A 22,535-nucleotide genomic window follows, 5' to 3' on the forward strand; every position below is an offset into this window, starting at 1 on the left:
CTGAGTCCCTCCAGCATGAGCCTTCCCAGAGCTCCAGCAGCATCTAGAAATGTCCTCCCTCTGGCCCACCTGCCTGCCTGGCCAGGCCTGAGTTGGGCCGGGGGTACCTTTTGCCAAAACCTTTCCGTTGATCTCATTTCTTATGAAGGACTCTTTTCTTCCACCCACTCTGTGGACCTGTTCTCCTTCTCCAAGTCTCCATTCATCTCAAAATTGTATCTTCTTTGAAAGATAAATATCCTAGCCTAGAAGTCAGCTTGGCCCGGGATCAGACCTCCACTCTGTTCTTACTAGCTCTGTGACCCTCGAAAAGTGACCTCTCTGGGTTTCATTCTTCATCCATAAAATAGTCTTAAAAAAGAAACAACTCCTTTGCATGGCACTTAAGATTTCAGTGAGAAAATGCATGTGTGATGCTGGGCACAGTGTTAGAGCTCAATACAAGTCAGCCCTGAGTATGTTAACCTCTCTGTGCCTCAGTCTTCCCGTCTCTAAAATGGGGATACATAACAGAATCTACCTCTGTGGCTGCTGTAAAGGTTAAATGAAGGCATACAGGTGAGCCCTTTAGGGGTCACCTGAAAGGTGAGCCCTCAGGACATGTCAGCTGTCACTGTGATTGCATTTATTATTCCCACCAGTGCCTCCTACTCAGCTCCAGCCTCTGTCCATGTCCTGCTTTATAGAAATGCATTTAGATTCTCTGTTTATTGCTTTGTTCCTGTTGCGGGGGTCGGGGGGAGGGAGGGTGCTCTAGTACTGTAGTGTGGTTTAGGCTGCTGTTATCTGTGTGACCTTTATATATACAATGTGAAGATGCTGTGCTAATTCACAGAGGAGTTTCTCATCTTCACTTTCTTCACGTGCACCAGGAATTTATTTTCTTGCTGTCAGTCCTTCTCCAGGCTTCCTGGCACATCTATCCTCCCTGCTCCCCCTTTCCCTCAGAACCTGCTGTCTACAGCCCTGTGCAAGTCGAGATTTCCCACTGGGAATCTCTGCTCTTAGCCAGATGGCAATCTCTCCTGGGAGAGACCGCACAGCACAGCCGATGTGGAAGGGCTCAAGAGCCAGCTGCCTGGGTCTGAAGACGGACTCTGCCAACTGTGTGACTTTGGATTGTTCGCTTAACCCTTCTGTACCTCAGTCTCTTCATATGTAAAATAGATGTTATGGACTGAATGTTTGTGTCCTCCCCGAATTCATGTGTGGAAGTGTGAACCCTCAGTGTGGCTCTGTTTGGAGAGGGGGCATCTAAGGAAGTCATTAATGTTAGGTTGTAAGGGTGGGACTCTGATCTGATAGGATTAGTGTGTTCATTTGGGCTTCCCTGGTGGCTCAAGGGTAAAGAATCCACCTGCCAATGCAGGAGACACAGGTTCGATCCCTGGGTCAAGAAGATCCCCTGGAGAATGAAATGGCAACCCATGCCAGTATCCTTGCCTGGGAAATTCCATGGACAGAGAAGCCTGGCATGCTATAGTCCGTGGGGTTGCAAAGAGTCAGGCATGACTTAGCAACTGAGCACATGTGCTCATAATAGTCAAGAAGAGACTCAAAACTGGCTAGCACACACACACACACACTCTCTTTTTTTTTCCCTCTCTCTCTCCTGTACACACATCGAGGAAAGGTCACATGGAGACAGCGAGAAGGTGATCTCTACAAGCCAGGAAAAGAACTTTCACTGGAGACCACATTTGCCAGCCTCTTAATCTGGGACTTCTGGCCTCTAGAACTGTTAGTTGCTCAGTCGTGTCTGACTCTGTGTGACCCCAGGACTGTAGCCTGCCAGGCTCCTCCGTCCATGGGATTCTCCAGGCAAGAACACTGGAGTGGGTTGCCATTCCCTTCTCCAGGGGATCTTCCTGACCCAGGGAGTGAACTTGGGTCTCCTGCATTGCAGGCAAATTCTTTACCATCTGAGCCACCAGGGAAGTCCCTAATTTATTTCTGTTGTGTAAGCCATATAGTCTGTGGTGTTTTGTTATGGCAACTAGGGCAGACTGAGACAGTGGGGATAATAATAACCAGGATTAAACAAGTTAATACCTATAAACTACTTAGAACAGTGCCTGGTACCTGGTAAGTGCTCAGAAAATGCCAACTGTGATTACTGTTCTTGTTATTACTATTATCATCACCAACCTAACTGAAGATGTAGGTCATGTCTTACAAATTTAGGGCTCCAGAGCTGCACTGTCTCATAGAACTTCCTACGATGAGTTGTTATTTAAGTCACTAAGTCGCGCCTAACTCTTTGCAACCCCATGGACTATAGCCCGATAGGCCCCTCTGTTCGTAGGATTTTCCAGGCAAGACTACTAGAGTGGGTTGCCATTTCCTACTCCAGGGGCTCTTCCCTTCCCCGGGATCAAACCTTCATCTCCTGCTTGGCAGGCAGATTCTTAACCACTGAGCCACCATGGAAGCCTAACAATGAGTACAGTGAGGTAAATGTTCTGTCCTGTCCAATATGACCATCAGCTACACGTGGCTTATTACATTAAAATTACTTAAATACAATGAAAAATCCAGGGCCTCAGTCACACTAGCCACATTTCAAGTGCTCAGCAACCTCAGGTAGCCAGTGGCTACTGTGCTGGACAGCGCAGAACAGAACACTGACTGCTCAGAAAATTCTACTGGACAGCCCTGCTCTAGAATACTGGCTTTCAAGTGTTTTGACTGTGACCTTCCATAAGAGACACGTTTTCTATCACAGAGGGATTTAAATTACTGAAACAGAACTGATGTCACTGAAACAATTTCTCAAACAGTATTCACTACGACGACTTGTGGTGCACTCTTATCACACCTCTTTCAGTCAACTCTCCTGTTTAAATGTTTAAAAAATTGGCTTCTAATTGCCAGAGAAATGCAAATCTCAACTGTAATGAGGTATCACCTTACACCAGTCAGAATGGCCATCGTTACGGCTACGGCTAAGTCACTTCAGTCGTGTCCGACTCTGTGCGACCCCACAGACGGCAGCCCACCAGGCTCCCCCGTCCCTGGGATTCTCCAGGCAAGAACACTGGAGTGGGTTGCCATTTCCTTCTCCAATGCATGAAAGTGAAAAGTGAAAGTGAAGTCGCTCAGTTGTGTCCGACTCTTAGCGACCCCATGGACTGCAGCCCACCAGGCTCTTCTGCCCATGGGATTTTCCAGGCAAGAGTACTGGAGTGGGGTGCCATTAAAAAGTCCACAAATAACAAATGCAGGAGAGGGTTTGGAGAAAACCTCCTACACTGGTGGTGAGAACATAAATTGGTGTAGCCACTATGAAGAACCAGATGGAGGTCCTTTAAAAAACGAACAATTGAGTTACCATATGATCCAGCAATTCCACTCCTAGGCAGGTGTTGGGAAAAAACTCCTAATTCAAAAAGACACATACACCCCATGTTCATTGCAGCACTATTTACAATAGCCAAGACACGGAAGCAACCCAGTGTTCATCAACAGAGGAATGGATAAAGAAGATGAGGTACATACACACAATGGAATATTACTCAGCCACGAAAAAGAATTTACTAACGTCATCTGCAGTAACACGAGTGGACCTAGAGATTATCATATAGTGAAGTCAGAGAAAGACAAATAACATATGATATCACTTACATGTGGAATCTAAACTATGATACAAATGAACTTATTTACAAAACAGAAACAGACAGATATAAGAAACAAACTTACGGTCACCAAAGCGGAAAGGGAGTTTGGGATGACCAGATATACAACACCATATATAAAATAAACAATAAGGATTTATATTTAGCACAGGGAACTATATTCAATATCCTGTAACAAAGCACTTAGAAAAGAATATGAAATAATATAGGTATATAACTGGATCACTTTGCTGTACACCAGAAACTAACACAACATTGCAAATCAACTATACTTCAATAAAACAAACAAACAATAAATAAAACCTTAGTTTCATTCTAAGCAATATCACCAATGATATCACTGGCATAATGTGCTAGTCATACCCACCCTCCCCCCAAAAATTAGTAAGAAAAAAAAGTAAGTTTAACAACAAAAAATATTTTTTTTCAAGTAAGTTACATGAAGCCTGGGTCGTGCTGAATGCTAGGTAATTCGTAAATACGGTACAGTTGACTAGGTGATATGCAAATACAAGGGCTCCGCATAGCATTTCTCAACGGGGTGCCCCTGGCATTTTGGGTGGAATGGTTCCTCATTGCACAAGGCCGTCCGAAGTACTGGGTTATGTGGCCTCTCTGGCTCCGCCTGCTAGAAGTCAAAAATTCTTCCCTTTCGTGTGATAACCCACTCTTCCCTCCCATTTCGACACTCAGTCTCCTCCACTTGACACCTGAGAGCAGGGAAGGTGGGAAAAGCGAGGGCCGGCTGTCTCTTGCCTGAATCTGCCCTGCCCCACTCACCTCGGGGCCACGCGGGTGATCGGCATCGCCACCCCTGCGGTGCACTGAGCCCTGAAATCAAAGCCCAGAGGGCTTGCCCCCCAGCGCCTGCAGTCACTGGGACGCAGGACTGGGTCCCGCCCCGGCGTGGCGGGAGCCCACGCGCAGTTCAGTGAGCCTCGGAGGCTTGACCGCTCCGGAGCTGTCGGCGTGTGAATTCAATCGAGCCTCAACCCTCGCCCCGCAGCCCCGCTGGCATTTCAGGTGAGGGTCCTCTGCCCTGGATTTTCCTTCAAAAGAAGCAGTTCTCGCACAAAGGCAAACTGGCCAGGTAATTGTCAAGACTTTTGCCCAGATTCCAGCAACTGGCTGTCAACGGAGGTCCAGGTCAGCCACCACTGTCTTTTCTTTGCCATATCTCTGTATTATAAGTATTGTTACCGAATTATGGTAAAATCAGGGATTGGGTAAGCTAGTTGTATTTTCTAGCTCATCACACAATGCATCTAACAATTATTAATCAGTTTGCCCCTGTACCAAGTTACCCCATTCTCGTGTCGTCCCAGTGGCACATGTGGCCACTGGTGGGGAGCCCCATCTGCTGGACATGTACACGGGAGCAGGCTCTGTGCTGACTGCTTCCATACATCTCCCATCATCACGATAACCCTGGAAGGTAGGGACTTTTCAGCTACCCCTTTAACAGATGAGAAAACTGAGATTCAGAGAGATGCAGTGACTCACTCAGGTCACACAGCCCAGGAGATGGTGGGGCCAGGAGTCAAAGGCAGACTGAGCTGATGAGCAGGTGCTTGCCCTGAACTCAGGATGCGCATCCCAAATGTCCAGAGGGAAAGCTGAACTTGGCACCTACTTTGTCTCTGACCAGTTCTTCCTCCGTGGATTCCACCCTCCCCTCCCCCGCCCCAGGAGCCCTTTCACCCTTGAGGCCCAGAATCAGATTTAATGCAAAACACTTGCTTCCACCATTTCCCTCTTTGGTCTTCTCCACCCAGCAGCCAGGGGGCGCCTCTGAACCACAAGTCAGGTCATTTTGCTCCCCCGCTCAAAATCGTCCAGTGGCTTCTGGTCACTCTCAGAATGTTATCTGGAACTTTACCATGGGCCATATGATCTGTCTTCCCCTCCCCCAAATCCTTCCTGCTCTGGCCTCTCCTCCCTGCTCCTGGAACTTGCCAACTTTGCCCATGCCCCAGGGCCTTTGCACTGCTGTTTTCTCTGTCTGGCACACTCTTTGCTTAGATACCCACATGATTCTCTCTTTCACCTCCTTCAGGTCTCTGCTCCAATGTCAGAGAAGTCTTATCTGGTTATACCAAGTAAAATACCCCCTGGGTCCATCTCCTTTGACTTTGCTAGGCTCTCTTTGGAGCATTTCATCTGACATTTTATATTCAGTTATTTATGGTCTGTTTCCCCAACTGGAAGGTCAGTGCGTCCAAGGTGGGGGATCTTGCTGTGCTTTTTTTTTTTTTTTTTGGCCACTGAATTCACAGCACTTAAGAGTAGGGCCTGGCGAACGCTAAATTCTCCATAAATCACTGCTGCTTGTGGAAGCCGACCACCTAATTTACAGACAGCACTGCAGGCTCAGAAAAAGGGATCAGACTTTGCTCCTTAAATGCCATCATCTAACCATTGGCCCAGGAGCCAGGCCTTGCACTGGGCTCCGCAGACAGCACGCCTCTGCCCAGCCCGGAACAGCCTCCCTGCAGAGCTCCACGAGGCTGCTCTTCAGATTTTGACAGGGGCTCCCCGGCACCAGCAAGCAGTATGTTTTCACTTGTGTGAGTCTTAACTTCTCCATCGAGGAACGTGGTTTCAATTCTGCCGAGGTGCCCTTGGGGCTTCTGGCATTGGGGACATTTTGGAAAAAAAAAAAAGTGTAGAGAATAAAAACAAACTGTCTTCCCTGAGTAGCTCCAGCTGGTAATTAAGATGGTTTTCTAAGAGGTGCGACTTTGACTTTGGGGCCAGTGAGGAATAGCAGAGGGGGCAAGGGTCTGAAGATATGGGCTTGAACTCACATACAACGGTCCCCTCAAAATACCTGGCTCTGAGTCTCAGTTTCAACCAAGGTGGACAAAGCCCCTACTGTGTATCTGCCTTTCTATTGCATAAGAGCTTCAAACACTTATGTATTTGCCTCACAGTTTGGTATCATCGGGCTTCCCTGGTGGCTCAGATGGTAAAGAATCTGCCTGCAGTGTGGGAGACCAGGTTCGATCCCTGGGTTGGGAAGATCCCCTGGCAAAGGGAATGGCTACCCACTCCAGTATTCTTGCCTGGAGAATCCCATGGACAGAGGACCCTGGCGGGCTACAGTCCATGGGGGTCACAAAGAGTGGGACACGACTGAGCAACTAACACACACTTGGTGTCATCGCTGGAGTGTCCCAGACATCTCAGACCCCAGGTGCACTCGACAGAGGGATGGATTCTTCACCTCCCCTGTGTTGCCCATCACAGAGAGAACAGCACCATCACCCAGGTCAGGCTGAGTCCAGGAGTCTCTCTTGCCTCCTCACTCTCCCTCATCCCCCTTGTCCAACCTGTGAGCAAGGCCTCTTAGCTTTACCACCATCCCTAAGTGCACATCTTCCCATCTCAATCAACCCGTTTTTCTTCTTTTGCTTGGAGGTACCTCTATGTTAGTCCCCCAGTCTCTCCCCTCCCGCTCCTATTGCCTGTTCTCCATGCAGCAGCCAGAGTGGTCATTGTGACACATAAGCCAGGTCACGTGGCTCTTCCTGTTTCATGCTCCCCCGCCCCATGGCTGTCCACAGCACTCAGAATAAACCCTGATGTTTATGGCTTGTGTCTGGCTCACGCCTACCTCTCTAGACTCATCTCTCTCTGCTCTCACTCACTCACTGCAGTCACGTGGCCTTCTCGCAGAGCCTAGAAGACATCACACTAGTTCTCACCTCAGGGCCTTTGCACCTGCTGACCCCATCTCCTTTCATCTCTACCTGGCTGACCCCTGCCATCATTCAGGCCTTGGCTCAAATGCCATGTCCTTGAGACACCTTCCCTGACTCCCTCGAGAACGAGAATGCTGTTACTCCAACCTGTTCCCTCACTATCACACCTGACTGTTTTATTTTCTTCACATCCTTTTTGTTTACATATTTGTTTGGCTGTTTATTGTCTGGTCTCCAGGGATTTAAGGTGAATCAGACAGACATGGTCTCTGCTCTCATATAAGTAATATTCTAAGCAGGATATAGGGAAAAACTAAATCTACCCTGGACTTTTCAACTACAAGGGCCAATAGTTTTCATTTTTTGCTAAAGCGACTTGGGTTTTGCTATGTGTGATCAGTGGAGTCTTTACTACATTAGGCTCCATAATACTTGCCGAATTCAATTGCCATGTTTTTTTTTTTTTTTCAATTTAAAGATTTAAGCTCTTTCTCTCTCTTTTTTTCCCCCTCCAAGATATGAGAGGCCTTAGTAAAGAGAGCTTGCATGTTGCTTTTGGTGAAAGAGATAGTTTTGGGCTTTGATGCTACTGGCATTTTCCACTACTCCAAAGCTCTCTTTCTTCCTCAGCAAGTTTCTATCTCAATCCTCTCTTAAAAAAGAGGCTGGACAGAGGGCATCAATCCCATTTCACACACGTGAGGACTGAGGCCCAAATGGCTTGTCGAGACTGGACAGAACACAAGACCGATCATTTCACCAAGCATTTTCCCTCTGGAACTCTAGGACAGCAGAACAGAAAGGAAACCCTGTATCCTTTCCTGATGATAAATACTGGCAATGCTCCAGGCTGGCCAGGACAGATTTGAAATTTATAGCCTTGATGTTTCTATTTCGCAGTGGAGTCCCCAGGGATTTTTCAGATTCTAGGAAAAAATATTCCTACCAGGATAAATAGAATTGTTCTTTCATAAGCAGTTATATTTTAGGTTGCCTTTATTTTTCTATCTGTTAAGCCAATAATGAGAATATAATTTACAAATCTAGAAGATTCCTATGTTAATTCTCTTATCAGACAACCTTTCCTTACCTTGGAGAAAGCCGTTTGCTTTTTCATTAGGGGAAGGTAGTGCATTTTATTTCCTTTCTTGCTTTTGCTACCAGGAAGCTCACAGACAGACTCTGAATTGCTGTCATTAACCCAAGCCAGATTTTTATTTTTGTACAATGCTTCAGCCTTATTCATTACATGGCTTTCTGTTCCTTTGTGTTTGCTTTAGTAGATCTATCTTAAATATGTTTTCTATTTGAGATTTTTCCCCAATCTTTCGGACACAGGCAGTGTATAAACAAATGAATTAAATTTATTCCTGAAGCTGCTCTCCCCCTTCTCCCATCTCCCTTGCTCCTTGCTTAAGGGCACAGGAGCTGATACTTTAAATCAGCATGCTCCCCCTCCCCTTTCTCTGTGTAAAACATGTTTTCAGGGGAATGTAAATTGTTTTTAAAAGCTTCCATCCTGGCCCGCTGCTAATTATTCCTGACCCAGGAGGATCCATACTAATTTGCCTTAATAAACTTTATTAAATAGTAAATTTCAGGAGGAAGAAACTGCACAGCTTTGATTGGATTAGTAAAACTGCCAGTGGACATCACCGCTAGAGCAGAGAGAAAAGCCCATTAACCGCAGAGGGAATCCGGTCGAGTGTGTTTCCAATAAGCTGTGGCTGGCCACAGTCCTATGCCTTCTTGGGGGTTGCAAGCAAAAGTTTCTAGCCTCCAAATGAAAAAGAAAAAAGGGAAAACGAAAAGGCAGTGTCTCCGCCCCCAAACCAGATGCAGGTGATTAAATAAAGCAACTATGGAATGAAACAAGTAATCAAACAATTCCAAACCTCCAGGTCATTGAAGAACAGATGTGTGTCTGCGAGGTTGAAGATCATTTCCTCCATCATGAGGCCGATGCGCACGGACGCCGTGGTGTCCTGTTAGGAAGAAGAGGAGAAGAGCGTGCAAGTGGAGTTGGTGCCATCTCAGCCTGCCCTCCTCCGGTCCCACCTGTGAACGGTGCTTGTGGTCTGTCTTCATCTCTGTGGCTCCCACACGGCCTAAAATGTGTGTCCAGGTGGGCTCAGGGTGATAATGTTGCACAGCTTCTGGGATTTCACGTCTACCTTTTCATCATTTCTATTTATCCTCATCAGTGTTTAAATCTGCCCCCCAAATGCCTCTGGAATGGCACCTGTGTTCAGTGTTGCAAGAACCACAAATGGCTGGAGGAAAAGAGAACCTCTTGGAAAACAAGACATTTCAGGGAGAGCAGTATAAACCATGTATAAACTACTGGCAGACTTGGGATCTTGGTTCTCTATACTGATCAGTCTATGATGCTGCCTTCCTGCTCCAGATGTTTAAAAAAAAACCACTGTTATCTAACAAGAGAGGATTAACTATAAAAACACAAACAAAACCCACTGTAGTACATCCATACCAGGGAAAACTAGGCAGCCATTAAAAAAAGGGAGTCATGCTAGAACTCCTGACATGAAAGAATCATCCAGAAACACAGTATTAAGGAACAAGAGCAAATTGTATCACAGTACACTGTGTAAAGGGCATCCCAGGTGGTAAAGAACCCGCCTGCCAATGCAGGAGACATAAGAGACGCTGGTTGGGTCCCTAGGTTGGGAAGATTCCCTGGAGGCAGGCATGGCAAACCACCCCAGTATTCTTGCCTGGAGAATCCCATGGACAGAGGAGCCTGGCGGTCTATGGTCCTTAGGGTCACAAACAGTCAGACACGACTGAAACAACTTAGCACGCATGCAATTACTGTGTAAAACACAGTGAACAATAAAAGGGTCCATTCTCTCGCCCTCTCGTTCCTACACACATAATGTGTAGACTGCATTACTCTTCATCCATATTTGGGGTCCCTTCCTGAAAAGCTTCTCCCTGTAGGGAGAGGATACACGCCAGGCGCTGGCAAACTACAGCCCGCAGGTCAGATCTGGCCTGCTGTCTGTTCTGAATGGCTCACAAGTTGAGCGATTTTTACATTTTTGGAGTGTGTTGTATATGGTTGCTTTTGGGCTTTGAAGGCTGAGGTGAGTAGTTGTGACAGATCCTTCCCGATCCTAAAGTGCTGACTATCTGGCCCCCTGAAGACAAAGGCTGCTGACCCCTGATTTAGAGGTTCCCTGTGGAACTCAACGGTGACCACGTGACTTGCTTTGGCCAACGAAATGTCAGCAGAAGATATGTTTCACTTCTGGTTGGAAGGGCCTTCTCCGGTAGCTGGGATGGTAAAGAATCTGCCTGCAGTGCAGGAGACCCAAGTTCGATCCCTGGGTCAGGAAGATCCCCTAGAGAAGGGAATGGATAACCACTCCAGTATTCTTGCCTGGAGAATTCCATGGACAGAGGAGCCTTGTGGGATCCCAGTCCATGGGATTTCAAAGAGTCAGACACAACTGAGCGACTAACTCTCCCCCCTCCCTTTTTTTTCCACTTCTGGTTGGAAGCTTTAAGAGCTAGTATATGGTTTGCCATGCTCTCTTCCCACTTCACAAGGCTAAATGTTCCAGCTACAAGTGACTCGTCAGCTTGGGTTCCAGAATAAAGCTGATGAGTGTCAGAGCTACAACAGACCACAACGGGCATGTACCATAAATAAGAAGCAGGTGAGATTCGGGGCATGTCTGTTGCTGCAGCATAACCTCACTGATTCCAACTGATACACGTGGAAAATATAGAGCATACACGTGGGAAATATAGTCATAATGGTTCTCAGCCCTGGCCGCACACTTTGTTGGCGTAAGGAGCATTTACAAATCAATAAAATCACAATGGCTGCGGGTGGGATCCAGGCACGAGAAAAGTTTAAGCTCCCCACCTGATTTCAATGTGCAGTCAAGGTTAAGGACCACTGATCTATAAGGAGAGACAACACTTAGTAACAGTCCTCGTTAATATCTGTTAGGTGCTTTCTCTGTGCCACTCTCTAAGTATTTATTGACTCATTTAATCCCCACAATGCTCTCTGAGGTGAGCACTTAATATCTTCCCATTTCAGAGATGAGAACACTGAGGCTCACAGAGCACCCTGCTCAAGGTGCCACAGCTAGCGAGTGCCGGGATCTGAAGCCGGTAATCTGGTTCAGGGCAGCTCGGCTTCAGAGGAGGCCTCGGAGCGGCCAGGATTGGGAGAGGAGGAAAGGTGGCCTTGACCTCCATACACCTCTTTTCCCAGTTGAATTTTTCACCAGGAGGCTGTATTACCTCTATTATAAAAACAAATAATGAATGACATAAACCCATCTTGACCCTTAAAAAAATAGAAAATCGCAGCTGGTGATCTCAGCTTCACACACACAACTGTGAAGAATCAAGCCCAGGAACACAGCCATTAGGTGAAACACCTCATTAGGGCTTCCATAGCCAAAGCTTAGCACGCCAGGCCCTGGCTGGAAGTCGCATGGTAGAGTGGTCCATGAAAAACGAAGAGGAAATGGGGAAAACAAACTCCATGGAGCCAAGTAAGGAATCACTGTGTGACCTGGGGAAAGGTTTGGGGGGTGTTTCCACATACTGCTCGAAACCAAACCATTTCACCTCCACAGGAGTGCACACATTCTTTCCTAGTGAGGCTGTTTGTACGCCTAACCACCTATGCCCAGACCTCCATGTGCTAAGTGGGAAGCAAGAAGCAGCAGCCATCTAGATTCATCCACTGAAAGGATTTATTCAGAAAAATGTCAACTCTCAGGCCAGCACACAAAACAGGAAAAGCAATTACTGTAGACAAAAATGGCTTACCCGTGACAAGTGTTTGCATGGTTATAAGAAGCCGAATCCTCTACATCAATAAAGCTGAAATGATGACTTACTGATATTGGGAGGGTGTGGAAACAAAGTCTACATGTGTGTGAGAGGCAAGGGTGGGTGAGAAGAGAGAGCTAAAGCCTTACATTGTAGTTTGGGAAGCCAGAGATCCTGCCGAAAACAGAAAAAAATCATGCAGTGGGTAAAGAAGCAGGTTACTTCGGAATTTGAAGGTAAATACCCAAAGAATCAAGAAGAGTTGAGAGTTGTTGCCTCTGGGTGAAAAAACAGGGTGGGGTTGGGGGGAAATCACTGGGGACTGCTCGCTGCGTTTCATAATCCCTTCCTTTGGAGAAGACATGAGTTTTAAACTCTACGCATATATTTCTTGGATTCAAAGAAAACAAAACAAAAGGAGGGGCTTTCCTGGTAGTCCAGTGGTTAAGAATCCAGCTGGCAAAGCAGAGGACACGGGTCTGATCCCTGGTCCAGGAAGACTCCCTATGCTACGGGGCAGCTAAGCCTGTGCGTGACAGCCACTGAGCCCGCGGGCACCAGAGCCCAAGCTCGACAACGAGAGACGCCACCGCAGTGAGAAGCCCGAGTGCCGCAACTGGAGAGAGCCCGTGCAGCAGTGAAGGCCCAGTGCCGCCAGAAAGGGAAACCTCGGCAAGCAACGTTACCCTCCAGTGTACACTGGGTGCTTAGTCACTCAGTCGTGTCCGACTCTTTGTGACCCCATGGACTCCAGCCCGCCAGGTTCCTCTGTCCATGGGGGTTTTCCAGGCAAGAGTTCTGGAGTATAGGCAGTTGCCATTTCCTTCTCCAGGGGATCTTCCCAACCCAGGGATCGAACCCAGGTCTCCCTTATTGCAGGCGGGTTCTTTACCATCCGAGCCCCCAGGGAAGACCAGAGTAAATACTACCCTAGAGAAAAATCCATATATGTGAACAAGGGATGTGTAAAAAGATGCTCATTACAGAGTTGTTTGTAAACTGCAAATGACTGAAAACTATTTAGCTGTCCACTAAAGAGATTAGAGAAATAAAATGTAGAATATTCGTGCAATGGGAAACTAAATTCAATGGAAACAAATGAACCAGATCTCCAGTTGTTAACATGGACACATCAAAAAAATATTGACTGAAAGTACATATCAGAGAGTTATATACTGCATGTTATTACCATTTATTGGAGACATATAAAATGTTACTACATATTTTCCATGGGCCCTTATATATCTGTAAATATCTGCAAAGCTATATATCCATAATCAGAACAGTAATTACCTTTGGAAAGCCGAGTGGAGGGGAGAGAGGAATTAGAAGTGATGATCAAAGTGAACTTTAGCCTTATCTAGAATGTTCTCAATTTCTTTTTTTTAAAGAGAAGAGATTCAAACATTTCTGGGATTATTAAAAACTGAAACAAAAACTTCAAGACACCCAAAGGTTTCTGAGGAGAACTTTTAGAATACCTAACTACTCCCTAAGCATTCTTATTTCAGTTTTTTCTAAAATCTGCTTGCATGCTGTCTATTAGATGATTTTAAACTGTGTAGTGGGAACCTCTTTTCAAGATACTTGATAAAAACTAGTTCTGCTGAGGTGGAAAAGTCTAGAACAGCCCAAGAAAAGCGCAACTGTCCCTGTAGTTAAGTGACACACAGTGTTACTCCGGGCCAGACCACTGTATCCAAGTAGAAAATGTTTTTTTCAGGGTTGTAAAGACTGAGAAATGAAGAAACAAAAATTGGTGGAGGCTGAGCATGAATTAATGTGAGGACAGGGTGACAGGGGTTTCATCTCATGCTGCCCTCTGAATGCATCCCTGACATGCTCTATAAACACACCATCCTGGTTTGTTAGCTTAATTCACCCCGTGTAGCTTGGAGAGGGAGGAAGCCCACCTGAACTAGCACTCCTCCCAAAGAAAGCCTAAAATATGGAGTCTTTGCACCATGTTTTTCCAACTAATAAAAGGACTAAATGAAACAGCACACGTGTAACCCCCAGCCCAGGGTCCAGGATATCAGGCACTCTACGAGCGCTGGTTATTGTCAAAACATCCCAGTGCGCTTCCTCGCGTTTCTGTAAACCCAGCAGGAATATCCCGAATCAGATGGTACCCTACGAAAGATGTGCTTTATGAAAATACCATCTCACATGAAAACCATTTTCTTAATCATTACATACTCTTTGGATTAAAAAAAAAAATCGGTGGTTAATTTCTTAAGTAACAGCAAGAAACAGATTGTGCTTAAGAAACAATCAATTTAAACCAGAATGGAGAACTGAGAAAAGGGAGTTTTTCCAAAACAGGCTTCGATTTGTAACTTGTCTGTGGAAAGGACTGCGCTGGGGGCCGTTGGGGTCGGGCGGATGGAATGTCGTCTTTGACTCAAGAATCTGTGGGTGGTTCTCTCCCCACGAAGGTACAAATCAGACTGCAGATTTTTTCAATGTGCTCTCATGTTCTACAGATTTGTCAGGGTTCGGCTTTGATGACGGCGAGGTGGGCTTCGCACGCTTTCATTTAGGAGGCTGATGAGGACGCTCCAAGCACAACAACCCCCCTCGAGGCAGACGCTGTGGGTCTGGATGCAGCTGTAACCTAATTATCACGCATTCTTGGTGAGGTTCTCTTAATTAGAGGAAGATGGTGGGGGTGTTCACCATATGGGCCCCTCAAAGATCTGCCTTGTGGATCAGTAAGTTATCTTGTGAGGTACGGCTGTATTTCCTGGATGCGGGCGGAGAGGGTAAGAGCCTTAAAACAGAAAGTCTTTTCCTAAAACGAAATTAATCGAATATCAAACAAACTTGAGGAAAATGGCATGTGGATTCCTGGAGGTTTCAAAATCTGAATGCAAAAAATTCTTCGGGGTTAATTTAGATGTTAATTTAGATGACGGCAATTGTTTTCTGTCAAGTGCCTTCATCACTCCCAAATATCTAAGCTCTCCGATTTAAGCCGTATTCTAAGAGGTCTTCTGCCCAATCCCTGTGGATTAGGAGGAAACCATTTTCATTTCTGAAGGAGTCCAAGTTTTGAACCAAAAAGTCGTATGTAATGAATCACAGCTCTGTTCGTCCAAAAGAGAATTTCCTTTATTGAATTTTCCAAGTTTTCTATTTTAAGCACATAACGCTTTTGTAGTAGATGGTTTAATTCATCATTTAATTCCGTTTATAATTTAAAGAGGTGAGAGCCACACTATTCAGCATCACAACGCTTTGAAGAAAAGAAAGGCACACCCCCAAATTCATCTTGAAATTAACTTATAAGAGTGTGGTCTTTTTTTCTTTTTTTTACAGCTGGCTGGATAATAATAATAGCCAGTCATTACTGAGTGTTTTGTAGTAGGTTAAGAGTGCGGGTTCTGAGCCAGACTGCTTATTATGTTCAAGGCTAGTTCCACCTCTTACCACTAGATGACTTTGTACAAGTTACTTAACCTCTGTGTGCCTCAGTTTTTCATCTGTAAAATGGGGTTAATCAACTCATAAAATTGTTATTAATACAAAGGTTAAACGAGTTTTTCAAAGAGTAGGTTGTCATCCGGGAGAAGGCAATGGTACCCCACTCCAGTACTCTTGTCTGGAAAATCCCATGGACGGAGGAGCCTGGTAGACTGCAGTCTATGAGGTCGCTGAGTCGGACACGACTGAGCGACTTCACTTTCACTTTTCACTTTCATGCATTGGACAAGGAAATGGCAACCCACTCCAGTATTCTTGCCTGGAGAATCCTAGGGACGGGGGAGCCTGGTGGGCTGCAGCAGCAGCAGGTCGTCATCCTTTTAGTGAATGTTTACTTTAAAAATGACCAGCTTAAAAAAGACAAAAAAAGAATGAAAGAAATATAAGAGAATCTGCTGCTGCTAAGTCGCTTCAGTCGTGTCCGACTCCTAGCGACCCCATGGACTGCAGCCCACCAGGCCCCTCTGTCCATGGGATTTTCCAGGCAAGAGTACTGGAGTGGGTTGCCATTGCCTTCTCCGATAAGAGAATCTAGGGGATACTAAACTACGGCTGTCAATTTTTATAAAGTTTTACTGGAACACAGCCACGCCCACTTGTTTGCTCATCGTTTGTGGCTGCTTTCGGGCTATAATGGCAGCGTTGATCGCTCCTGCAGAGCCTAGCCTAAAGCCTAAAATATTTATTATGCCACCAGGGAAAAATTTACCAATCTCTAGAATAGATGACACTCCAGTGTTCTTGCCTGGCGAATCCCAGGGACGGGGGAGCCTGGTGGGCTGCCATCTGTGGGGTTGCACAGAGTCGGACACGACTGAAGCGATTTAGCAGCAGCAGTAGAATAGATAACGAAACATCAAAGTACATCATCATATGCAAATTCATACGAAAATATTGGGGGATCAGATCCCACTGTTTCTAAAATCTACTTCTGGATATTCTGGTTACACGAATACATTTTCCATTTTGTCTTAAACTAATGTGTGCTGTTTCTGTTGCATGCAATTGAAAGATTCTTGACTCTGCTCACAGCTTCCCTGTGTCTGCACCCAAACAGGTATATTTCAGTCAGAGTGGCAATGACCACAGGCAAGTTCAAGTGCTTCTGCACATCTTAGGAATAACTGAGCCTTTCCAGGCAGCACTTCAGAAGACTGATGGCACCTCTTACTCCCTCAACCCTAAAGTGTTGTGAAGGCAAGTGCACGGAAGGGCCTGTTTTATTTTCTGGTCTTAGGGCCACAGTCTCTTTTTTATATAAGCATTGCCTAATGGAGCAAGTGCTTTCCTCCAATGAGCACCACAGATTGCCTCCACCATTCACCAGGTATGCGTGAAAGTGGCCACAGGCAAGAAGCTTCCTGAAGCAAAGCGACTGAGAACATTAACTGCGGAGTCAGCAGGACCTGGCTTCAAATCCCAGGACTGCCATTCCCCAGGGACATGACCTTGGATCAGATGTTCACCCTCCCTGGGTCTCAGTTTCCTCACATGAATATAAGCAAGTGACTCCTTTCTAGGGCTCCCGTAGGATAATGAGTGCGATATGATTTCCTCCTGGTGCTTGGGTATATTATTAGCACAGGCAAATTAGCAAAAAGGCATCAGAGTCCACAACCTTCCATCAGAACGCTTTCCCCACTTAGAAATTCCCGTGCAGTAGTTTGACCTGGTATTTGCTAAACCATGGCCATTCTTGTAACACCTTTGCAAGTTTCACACACTGCAGAGCAGCTGTGTTAACTTAGGATTTTCCTGTAATTGAGCTACCCTTCCTGCACATTTTTTTTTTAAACAAACACAGTTCAGAAAGAAACTTGTCCTCACAACTGCAGATGGCAAACCTGTTCCACTCACCATCGCAGAAAGTTAAACACAAAGATGAGCATGTATGTTAGTTTCTTGTGGATGCTGTAACAGATCACCACAAATTCAGTGGCTTGAAACAACGAAAGTTTGTCCTCTTACAGAGTTCTAGACATTAGAAATCTAAAATCAAGGTGTTTCAGACTTCCCTGGTGGCCCAGTGGATAGGAATCTGCCTGCCAAAGCAGTGGACAGGGGTTCGATCCCTGGTCCGGGAAGATTTCACGTACCATGGAGCAACTAAGCCTGTGTGCCACAACTGCTGAGCCCCTGTGCTGCTGCTACTGAAGCTTAGAGCCTGTGCTCTGCAACAATGACACCCATGCGTCACAACCAAAGAGTAGCCCCCGCTCTCTGCGATTAGAGAAAAGCCCGTGCAGCACCGAAGATCCAGTGCGGCCAGAAATAAATAACATAAATTAAAAAATTAAGTCAAGGTGTTCCTTCGGGAGCTTTCAAAGGCAAATCAGTTTCCTTGCCTTTTTCAGCTTCCAGAGGCCAGTGCATTCCTTGGCATCGGCTCCTTCGCCGCAGCCAGTTCCTGCCATCGACTCTCACCTCCCGCCTCCCTCTTCTGAGGACTCTGTGATTACATTAATCACACCTGTTAAGTCTCTTTGGCCATACAAGGTAACATTCACAGATTCTGGAGACTGGGACCTGAACACCTTTTGGGGGCCCATTTGTCTGCCTAACACACAGCATGCAATGAAAAAAAAAATGACAAAATGCTGCTCTTTTGGGTGTGTGATCTCATATACCATGTTTTAAGGCAGTTGTTTAGTCACTAAGTCATGTCTGACTCTTCGTGACCCCATGGACTGCAGCCCACAAGGCTCCTTTGTCTATGGGACTTTTCAGGCAAGAATACTGGAGTGGGTTGCTATTTCCTCCTCCAGAGGATCTTCCTGACCCTGGGATCGAACCCGTGTCTCCTATGGCTCCTGCATTGCAGGCGGATTCTTCACTGCTGAGCCACCAGAGAAGCCTGTTTTAAGGCAGAGGTTCTCAGCAAAGGTGGCATCTCCCCCTAGAGAGCAGTTTGCAAGTTTGGGCAACACTCCTCCTTGTCATAACTGGGGGGAAGTGGCATTTGGGGAGGGTTGATATTGTGATTTATAGTACGAAATATATATTTGGGTTTTGTCCCTGTTTCTGGCACAGAACTCCTAAAGCCCTTGGAATTTTTAATAGCCGAGATATGGAAGCAGCCTAAGTGCCCATCAGCAGTTGAGTGGATAAAGACGATATGGTGTGTACATACAACGGAATGTTACCTGGCCGTGAAAAAGAAGGAAATCTTGCCATTCTGACAACACGGATGGAGCTGGAGGATATTTTGCTCAGTGAAATAAGCTGGACTGAGAAAGACAAATACTGTTTGTTTTCACTTGTATGTGGAATCAAAACACCAAAACAAACCAACATAAAATGAAAACAGACTCATAGATACAGAGAACAAACAAGTGGTTGCCTGAGGAGAGAGGGGTGGGCAGAACAGCTGAAGAGGATTGAGAGGTACACGCTACCAGCTGTAAAACACGTAAGTCACGGGGATGTGATGGACAGCACAGAGAACACAGTCAACCATACTATAAAACCTTTTTATGCTATGAAATCTATAAAAATACAGACTCGTTATGTTTCATACCTGAAACTAATATAATACTGGGAGAAGGAAATGGCAACCCACTCCAGTATTCTTGCCTGGAGAATCCCACCGACAGAGGAGCCTGGCGGGCTACAGTCCATGGGGTCACAAAGAGTCAGACATGACTGAGCAACTTTCCCTGGGGTGATGAACATATCCACGTGTTGGGAAGGTGGCACACCCCAGTTGCATGTGGGTGCTCCTGTGCTGGGGACCCTTCTGGACCCTCCTTATGTACGCCACATGGCTGTTCATCCGTATCCTTCATGATATCCTTTGTCATAAACTAGTCCCTGTATGTAAGTGTTTCTTTCAGTGCTGTGAGCTCCAGCACATTAGTTGAATCCAAGGAGGGGGTCATGGAACCTCTAATTTATAGCCAGTTGGTCAGAAGCACAGGTAACAATGTAGATGTGCAACTGGCATGAAGTGGGGGCGGGCTTGTGGGACTGAGCCCTTAGCGAGTGGGATTAACCCGGACGCTGTCTTCAGGAAGACAGTCAGAACTGAATTAACTGCTTGGTGATGTTGGGAAATACACATTAGAGGGTGCCAGGGACACAGGACAGTCATTTGTAATGAAAAATTGTCACACATCCCACGTAACTTTCCCATTTCATTGCTGGACACTCTTGTTATAAAAAAACCTGTTTCTAATTATCTGAGCCTAGCCTGTAACTCATGTTTTTACTTTATTCCCAAGGGGCCTTTAGATCATCACTGAGAGAGGGAGACGGTGAGGGAGGCTGAAAGCAAGCACATTTGTATACTGGGCTATATACGGCTAGCTAGCTTCCACTCACCTCCAAAGCTGTTGTCCACACAGCAGCAAGATCGGTCTTTTTAAAACAAAAACCAGAACTGTCCCTCCTCTTTTAAAACCCATCAGCATCCTCTGGCCCTCTGAATAATGCCAGCATCCTTCACTTTTCCACTCTAACCCACTGGTCTGCTCTGTGAGCTTGCCAACTCGATACTGCCTCAGGGCCTTTGCACTGGCTGTTCGCACTGCCTGGAATTTCCTTTCCCCAGATGCTTTCCTGGCCGGCCCCTTTGTAACATTCAGTTCCCACTTTCAATACCAGAAAGACCTTCTCTGATCATCCCGCCTGAAGTAACCTGGGTGCTGACCCTCCACTCATGTGGCATCTCATTACGCTGTTTCAGTTTTTAACAGCATTTACCATTATCTGGAAAGATCTTATGATTTCTGATGCTTCTCTCTCAACCAGAACACAAGCTCTCTGAGAGCTACTGCTATGTAACTCGAACCTGGACCGGGTACGAGGCAGATGCTCGGTTAAGTATTTTTAAAAATAAATATTTAAGTGTGTGTAAGTCTTTTGTATATTAGCACACTTCCTCCTCAAAATATCTTGTCCCTAGTTTACAGATTAAATGAGATTCAAAGCAAGGAGGAGATTCAAAGCGACAGAGCTGGGATTCAAACCCAGGACTGAAGCGGAGCAGATCCCTCTGGTCCTTGTGCCTTCTGCCCACCTCCCCCCACTATCAGGCCTCTGCCTGCCTTTGGTCGGTGGAAAACTTTAAAGAATAAGTTGAGTCCAAGAAGTGGGAAGTGTGCAAACAGGAACACAGTCAAAGGAGCCTGAATAATAATAATAATGTAGTCGTTAAGCATAGTCAAGGACCTTTAGTTCTTTCTCAAGGGCTGTAGATAGTATGCTGAGCCAAATCCTGTGAGTTGTCTTATAGATACTAAAATAGCAGGTGGAGAAGTTAGCTACATGATGACCAGACTGTACCCAGGACATGAGCTACCGCGATTCTGAAAACTGGCCACAAAGAAATGGAAACAAATGGACCCTGGAACTGAGGATTAACTGGACCTAAAACAATCAAGATGACACTGGTCAGACCACCGATGACCCATCTGAAGATGACTGTCAGAGATGACTGTGCTGTTTCTGCATGTACCCCCCCGCCCCCAAGACTTCTATAAAAGCTCTTGCCCATTGGTTGCCAGTGGTGGTGGTGGGGAGTTGGCCTTTGGACAGACGTCCGCCACCCTCCCTCTGAGCTGCCGGTATCTGAAATAAAGCTAACTTTCCTTTCCATCAACGTGGCCTGCTTTTGGATTGGCAAGCAGCCGGACCCCACACACTTTCGGTAACAGGATTACCAAAGAAACCAAAATCTTATCCATTTTACTCACGGAGTATGTCTTCACAGGAACTATTAACAAGTGCTTTATTAAGAAAAGCTACAGTCATATTACCACCAGAATTTTTTTTTTTTTTTTTGGTAAATGTCTGATTTAAAACTGTTGAGGTCTACTTTTAATGAACAAGTGAAGTGAAGTCGCTCAGTCGTGTCCAACTCTTTGCGACCCCATGGACCCTGGCTACCTGGTAGCCTACCAGCCGCCTCAGTCCATGGAATTTTCCAGGCAAGCATACTGGAGTGGGTTGCCATTTCCTTCTCCATTAATGAACAAGGGACCCATTTAATTAAATTACACTTCCAAAGTTAAGAGAAATGACAGGTGGTTGCCATGCAAAAATCAGCCTGATCCTTTTCTCAGTCTCAGGCTAGCTTTCCTTTTTAATAACTGCTGGGCTTCAGAGTGGATAAAAGGAGAGACCACGTGCTGGGGAAGGATGTCCCTTCATTGCCCCTGAGCATTTGTGCCTCTCATTTCCCAGACGTGATGTGGAAAAAAAAAGTTACCCAGTAAATCCCTCACTTCTTAGCTGTCCCCCGCTCCCCACTCCCCAAGCCAGGAATGGCTCTTCAGGAACCAGACGCTTTGGCTGAGATTGGAAGTCACATCTCTTGAGCTGGCCTTGAAGGACTCTGAATCCTCTCTTGGCTCCCCAGCCTTCCGCCCCAACCCCTGATTTATGAGCAGCCCATAACTTTTTAGGATGTCATTGTATGTGTCAAAGAGAGATGAGTCGGGGGAAGGCCCATCCTGGTAACCAATTCAGGGCCTCTCTAGATCTGTGAATGTTACCAAATGCAATGCTTCCAAAAGAAATTTTCAGAAAAAAACCAACCAAACAATGAAAAACACAACTCCCGTATGCACGTTATCTTGTTCTCACGGGGATCAAAGGACGGCAGCTTCCAGGGGCAGTCTCTTTCACCCTCATCACAGGGGTCTCAGGTGAAACGCCAGTCAGTCCTTCAACATGAAGAGGGGGCAGCCCACGGTCTTTCCTCCAAGATGCTCCTATGCCGACATCCTACAGGTTAAACCACTTCCGGTCTAAGTGGACCCAGCCCCAGGTGTAAGCCTTCCTGGACTTCCCACTCCAAAGGCATCTCTGAGTGCTCCCAGCGGGAAGCAGGTCTAAAGAGGCATCCGGAGATTTCCAAACTCTTCTCTTACCCTGAAGCTTCTTAGGT

At 46.1% G+C, this 22,535-nt stretch overlaps 1 protein-coding gene across 7 annotated transcripts in view; it reads right to left on the reverse strand.

The window, feature by feature from the left end:
- Positions 1 to 22,535, reverse strand: part of EYA2 (EYA transcriptional coactivator and phosphatase 2) — a 266,855-nt gene that overhangs the window by 36,643 nt on the left and 207,677 nt on the right. For all 7 annotated transcript variants that reach the window (XR_011466464.1, XM_070381091.1, XM_070381090.1 and 4 more), the window contains one exon: positions 9,235 to 9,324. Coding sequence is in view for 6 of the 7 variants with exons in the window: in XM_070381091.1 (XP_070237192.1) it covers positions 9,235 to 9,324 (90 nt within the window). In the remaining variant the exon portion in view is untranslated. The remainder of the gene's footprint in view (positions 1 to 9,234; positions 9,325 to 22,535) is intronic.

The sequence above is a fragment of the Bos mutus genome, chromosome 13, assembly GCF_027580195.1.
Source record: "Bos mutus isolate GX-2022 chromosome 13, NWIPB_WYAK_1.1, whole genome shotgun sequence".
In the NCBI taxonomy this organism is placed as follows: domain Eukaryota; kingdom Metazoa; phylum Chordata; class Mammalia; order Artiodactyla; family Bovidae; genus Bos; species Bos mutus.